At 43.5% G+C, this 6879-nt stretch overlaps 1 protein-coding gene across 1 annotated transcript in view; it reads right to left on the bottom strand.

Moving 5' to 3' along the window:
• ERFE (erythroferrone) overlaps positions 1-1227 on the bottom strand; it is an 89484-nt gene extending 88257 nt beyond the window's left edge. Inside the window, exon 1 of the mRNA XM_033958454.1 lies at positions 383-1227. Within this exon, the coding sequence (XP_033814345.1) occupies positions 383-571 (189 nt within the window). The 5' untranslated portion in view covers positions 572-1227. The remainder of the gene's footprint in view (positions 1-382) is intronic.
• Positions 1228-6879: the final 5652 nt, after the last annotated feature.

Here is a 6879-nt window from a genome sequence, read left to right on the forward strand (position 1 = left end):
TTGCCCCTGTGAAAATGGCACATGGCGCAGTCTGCCCCCCCCCCTTACTATGTCACTGCACTAACAATCTGCAAATTCATGTCTGCATTTATTCTCACACTAAGTTCAGCCTATTGTTTTAAACAATTGCCCTCAAGAGTTCAATTGGACTTGATATTTTACATTTGAGTACCCCCTTACACACACGCCTAGACGCATGTCTTACTACTTCCTATCCCCCCACTCAAGACTCCTCGTTTGGGTTCTCCAGTGTGCAATACTTTCTTAAAACAATAATTCACAACTGAAACAGGCTTTGTTGAATTTACGCGCGGAATTTTAACTCCAAAGTCCTCATCCGGTCGAGTTCTTTCTTATCCTATCTTTTTAACGTACAACTTACCGGATCATTGGAGGCTGGTAGCCTCAGGTTCTCCCCTTGCCCCAGCGGGTATTCTTTCCATTGCGACTTCTTTTCTTTCAGCTTTTTGCTTCTGTTTCTCTCCCGCGAGCCAGAGCAGGAAACCACCACCAGGCACCCGACGCACAGTAACAGGAACCAGCAGCCGGGGGGGAGGGACCCCGGAGCCATCCTGCAAAGGTTAGCCACGTGCACTTTCAGATCCGCAGCTGGAGGAGGATATGGGCCACTTCCCGACTACATCAGCATCAGCTCCAGCTCCCTAGCTCTACACTCTCACTTTCTCTGTTAGCTCAAGGTCGATGGAATTTATGGGTGAGAGAGAGGCTTTTAACCTTCAATCGGCAAGCACGGGCCGCCTTGGCTTTTTCTGGGACAGGGAGAGCAACGTGTCATAGTTGTCTTGGGGTTTTTTTAAGTCTTCAGGTTAAGCTTGGCTCCGGCTCTAACTCGATCCTTTTATGAGAGAGATCGGAGCCAAGAAGCGAACGTGCCTCTGACTCCTGACACTTAGCGGTGCATTTCTGGAAGGAATAGTCCATTATCCAGTGCCTGATTTCCTGATGCTTTGTCTGTCACTGCCTTTTGGACATTAAGGTTCAGAGTGTCTCTACCCTCTCTGCAGCTGACTTCTTGCTTTCTGTGCTGCAGTCTTCAGTGAAGCCTGGAAACGGGAGCCACTGGTGAAGTCGCCAATGCTTTTCTGTCACAACGCCCTCTGGCTTTTCTGTGCTTCAGTCACTTTCTGTCAACCTGTTTCAGTGCTTCTCGGGTCACTTCAGCCATATCCTAGGAGAATCCCCTACAATTTCTCTCGCATATCAGCTCCTTTTAATATGCTTGAATTCCCCGCCTCGTAGCAGCTGTTTGCTCCTCCTACATACCCTCCTACTAACCTATACATCCCACCTCCAGGTCAGGGAACTGCTGGGGTGCCATCCTATGGTTTCCCCTATGTACTGCAGCTGATATTAACTTACCAGTACAGTACATAGTCAAGCTTCATATCAATCACATCCCATATACAAGGAAGCAAAGTTGACAATTTAAGTATTAACTGCTAAAGAAATATAGGATAACATTTGTTACTTTTGCTGAAATAATAAGTTCACCAATTTTTACTACTTTTACAGAGCTACATCTGATGCTTAGAGTTAAAAGTAGAAGGGAGATGTAAATGACAGTTCCACAGTAAACTAAATGAAACATCAAAATTGGGAACAGAATTTTACAAAGGCAAACCTGGTTATGCAAACAGTGGATCATCTCATCTTAAATTTTGCTGTTCATAAATATAGCCGCCTATAAGAAGAATGCACTTGCCTGTGTTTGTTGAGCTGGTTACTAGCCAAATAAATTAGTGATGAATTGGTTCACTTTAAAGCAGAGATTAAGCTGAAGCTGGTAGCAATTCTTGGTGAACAGACTGCTGAAATATTTTACATTGGGTTGACTGTCCACTGGATTGGTGGAGTCTTTAGAGGGGAAGTCTGCTTGTCTGCCCTTAAGACTGAAGGGTTCCCACACATTTGATGTTCTTGTATCAGTTCTTGAAGATATTCAGAGTTTGCCATTCAATGAGAAATTGTTAGAACAAAAGACAATAACTCCAACTTTGCGAAAGTCTTCTTTGCAATTGGACAACATTATCTAATCTAATCTAGTATTAACTCAACTTATTAATCGCACTGTACCCAAAAAGTTCAAGGTGATTTACATTCAAAGAGGTTGTAAAAGCTATGGGAAAATACAAAAGAAATCAATAATTAAAATATCATCATAACATAGATATTATAAGAAGTCATATAAAAGGAGGGGGGGGGGGGAACCAAGATGGCGGTGGGTTAGCTGCCAGAATAAGCGTCCCGTCTTAACCCGACCATTTTACCATAAATAGAACCTGATACTGTTCGGAGTTCTATACATTTTCTTATCAAGAATGCCTCATGCCAAAAGGAAGGGCTCTGTCCAGCCAAATCTCCCTACACCAGGACAGTTGTCAATGGACTGCTTCATGGTAAGCTCCCCCATCCACAATCAGAGTTGAGCTGCCTGCATTTGCTCTGAAGGAAGGAGCCTCCAGAGTTTCTGGACTAGAGACATCTCTATATTCTCTGTTTACTCTGCCTCCACCGTGGCCGACATCAGGATTCAGTGACACCATGGCGTCTCCAATTCAGGGAAGTCTGTTGCAGATGCTTGAAGGGAGAGCCGAGCTGTTGCCTGCCGCCGAAGTTCGAGACAACCAGGGAGCGAGGGAACTGTATCTAGTATGTCCTACAAATCCTGGAACCTGCAGTTTATAAATTAACATCGGAATTTGCCACAGTTGTGAGTAAAATTGATGATTTATCAAACTCAGTAGAATTTATTAAAAAGGAAACAACCAAGAGACTTGATCAAATGGGTAAAGAAGTTTCATCTCTACAGCATTTAACTGGAAACTTGGCTAAAGATAAAATTTTCATTCAAAGAAAAATTGAACAGATTGAAAATTTTAATAACAGGTTGAATCTCCAATTTCTTAATTTCCCTAAAGCCAATGGGATGACTCCGTGCGACATGCTTAAGAAGTATTTGTCTGAAATTTTAAAATTTTCATCAGAAGCTATGCCGCCCATAAACCGAATTTATTATCTTCCGGAAAAGAAGAAGTTGGATAATATCCCTGAAGTTGAAAAATTATAAACTGGTGATTTAAATAATATATCTTTGCTGTTGGAAAAATCCTTAGAAATCCAATCTTGTTCAACTCTTCTTGTCTCGTTTGTATTTGAACAAGACCTAAATTCTGTTATGCCTATGTTTTTTCATTTTTCTCAAGCTTTATTCCTGGGACAGAGAATTTGGGTCTTTTCCGATGTAACTAGATCTATGAGACAAGAAGTTAAAACATTGGGGGCTACTTTCTTGCTAAGCTACCCATGTAAATACTTAATTAAATATACTGGGATAAAATATGTTTTTTTGTACCAGAACAGCTTAGGGCTTTTTTGGACACTAAGAAGCCAGTCCAGGAGATTGAGGGTTAATATAAAATTGGAAGTTGTTATAACCCATTAAGTATATTTCTTATTATTTTATTCATTGGTTGATCTCCTTATTGTATATTTTTCCCTCCCAGTTTTAATTGTGGTCTGAAGAAGAGATAACAATTTCTTATTATTAATGGGAATGTTGTTAAATTCCTTTTCTTTGCTTTAATACTTTATTCTTTGTATTTCCAAAACAAGTGAATACTTGTAAATTTATTCATAAAATGAATAAATAATAATAAAAAGGAAAAAAAAAAGAAGTCATATTAAAAAGTTTTAAAATTTTTACGAAATGTAAACAGGTAACTTATTCCAAATTGTAATGGCAACATAAGCAAAAAAAGAGAAGTTGAGCTGTGGAAAATATAGTCATAAAATACCACATAATCTGGTGGAATAATAATGCAAATGAGAAAAAAAGCAAAATCAGATTATCTGAATAGTCAGTCTGTAATATGCAATGAACTATGCAAGCTGATTTAAACGTACTCCCTCTTCTACAAAGCTGCGCTAGTGGCTGCCGCACAGCAACAGCCCCGAAGCCCTTTAAATCTATGGGCTTCGGGGCTGTTACTGGGCGGCTTTGTAGAAGAGGGGGTTAATTCGCCTCTCAACCGATAACCAATGAAAATTCTTATATGCTAATGCACTATTTCTAATGCAGATGATAATGGCAATAAAGTATTCTTTGCTATATGAAAGTCAAGGGGTTCATAATCAAAAAAGAAAAACGTCCAAAAACCGGCCTAAGTCGGCACTTGGATGAACATTTCTCAAAAACGTCCAAGTGCCGATAATAAAAACGGGTTTTGGACGTATTTCTAAATGACCTAGGCCTTCATAGTGCCACTCAACGTCCAAAGCTAAACGGGGCGTTTCGGGACGCGTGTCGAAGGTGGGAGTTGGGCAGGACGTGGGCCGGCTTAGACTTAGTCGTACAGCATGTATAACCGAAAGTTTAACAACAGAGCTTAGACGGAACTTGGATGTTGTGACTTAGATCATGTAAAACATGGTCTAAGTCACAAAAACCCACCTAAACTCACCAGATAAGCACTGAAAACACATAACACAGACCCCCCACACACTACCTCAGTGATCACCAACCCCCCCCCCATAAAAATTTTATTCACAACTTTAAATTTCAGCCTCCAGACCATCATCACCTGGCCACCTGGCAAAGGAAAGCCTAGTCGTCCAGCCCAGAGGCAGCTGAAGTAATCTTGGGTGTGGGTTAGGGACCCATAGAGAAGAGGACCCATGCCCATATGCCCCTATAATCACTGCATTGATATTGAAACATGTGCACTGCCCTATACACCCCCAAAACCCTTTTTGACTGGCATATAAGTGGCTCCTGCAGCCATAAGGGCTATTGGGGTGGTAGATAAGTGGGTCTAGGGCAGGGGTGCCCACACTTTATGGGCTTGCGAGCTACTTTTATAATGACTAAGTCAAAATGATCTACCAACAATAAAATTTAAAAAAAACACAAAGCACAATGAAAGGCAGAGAAAATGTTAATTATTCATATTCCGGGTTTTTTCAAAGAGGTCACGGCAGATGACTCTATTCAATGTCACCTCGGTAACAAAATACAAAAATAGACAAATACACCCCCTCCCTTTTTACTAAACCACAATAGTAGGTTTTAGCACAGGGAGTTACGCTGAATGCCTCGCGCTGCTCTCAATGCTCATAGGCTTCCTGTGCTAAAAAACGATATTGTGGTTTAGTAAAAGGGAGCCATAATGCAAAATATAGACAGCAGATATAAATTCTCAAAACAGACACATTTTGATCACTAAATTAAAAATAAAATCATTTTTCCCACCTTTGCTGTTAGGTGATTTCATGAGTCTCTGGTTGCACTTTCTTCTTCTGACTGTGCATCCAATCTTTCTTCCTTTCTTTCAGCCTCCTGTATGTTTCCTCTTCTCCAGACCTCATTCTCTCCCCCAACTTTTTCTTTCTGTCTCCCTGTTCCCCCTTCTTTCTGTCTCCCTGTCTGTCCCCTTTCTTTCTTTCTCCGTGCCCTCCCCCAAGCCACTCGGTTTGCTGCCCCCAAGCCACCGCTGTCCCAAGCTTTCCCTGCAGAAGCGTCGCGCTGACCAGCATTCCGCTCCCTGATGTCAATTCTGATGTAGAAGAGGAAGTTCCGGGCCAACAAGGCATTTCTCCTCATTCCATCCAGCCTGAGCCCCATCTCTCCTTGATCCAGCATTTCCCTTCTGTGTTTGTCAGAATTACCATTCCACCTATTTTCCAGCATCACCCTTCTTTGTGTCCATCTCACCTATATCCCTATCTCACCACTTTTTCAGAATCTTCATTTGTCTCTGTCCTTGTCTTTACCCCATGTTCACCATTTGCCCTTTCAATGTCTTTATCTCCCCCCCACACACTTTTTCAGCATTGCTTTTATGTCTCTATTTCACCTCCTCTTCATGTCCCCTCTGTATCTCTATCCTTATTCAGTAGGTCCTGCTTACTCTTTCTCTTCTTTGTGTCACTATCTCCATTTTCAGCTTTCCCCCTTTTCCTTTGTTAATGCACCCTGTAGCCAGAATCTTTCCACCCTCCCTCCACTCCGGCCCAGCATGAAATATTTCCTTTTGTTTCCCTCCCCTCTCTCTCTTCTGCTCCCTCACCCACGAGTCCTGCATCTGGCCCTCTCCCTTCTACCTGCACCTGGCAAAACCCCCCTGGCTCCCTTTCTCTTACCCCTGCTTACCCCCTATCTCCATTTTCAGCTTTCCCCCCTTTTCCTTTGTTACTGCACCCAGTAGCCAGAATCTTTGCACCCTCCCTCCACTCCGGCCCAGCCCAGTATGAAATATTTCCTTTTGTTTCCCTCCCCTCTCTCTTTCTCTCTCTCTTCTCCTCCCTCACCCACGAGTCCTGCATCTGGCCCTCTCCCTTCTACCTGCACCTAGTAACACCCCCCTGCTCCGCGGCTCTCTTAAGCAACTCGTCAGCAGCGGTGATCAAGACAAGCTGCCGACATCGAGGCCTTCCCTCTACGAGTCCCGCCTTTGTGGAAAAAGGAAGTTGAAACAAGCGGGACTTGCAGAGGGTAGGCCCCGACATCAGAAGCTTGTGTCGATCGCTGCTGCTGAGTTGCCGAAGAGAGCTGCGGAGCAGGGGGTGTGGCCGGAGAGCAGGTAGAAGGGAGAGGGAGATAGGAAGACTGTAGAAGCTGCGGAGCATGATACCGACCCCGGCCAGGATGATTTCTTTTTCAGGCTGCTGCTGCCGCTGCCACGCTCCCTCCCCCCCCCCCCCCCGAAATGACAAAAACAGCCTAAATTGGATGCCCGGCGTCGGCGTCTTTGATGTTGGGGAGAGGAAGGCTGATAGGCCCGGTAGATCGGGACGGCAATACGAGTCTATCACAGAGCCCGGGATGGGCTCTGCGATCGACTCACGTTGCCTTTCTGAGCT

This window comes from Geotrypetes seraphini, chromosome 9 (assembly GCF_902459505.1).
Source record: "Geotrypetes seraphini chromosome 9, aGeoSer1.1, whole genome shotgun sequence".
In the NCBI taxonomy this organism is placed as follows: Eukaryota; Metazoa; Chordata; class Amphibia; order Gymnophiona; family Dermophiidae; genus Geotrypetes; species Geotrypetes seraphini.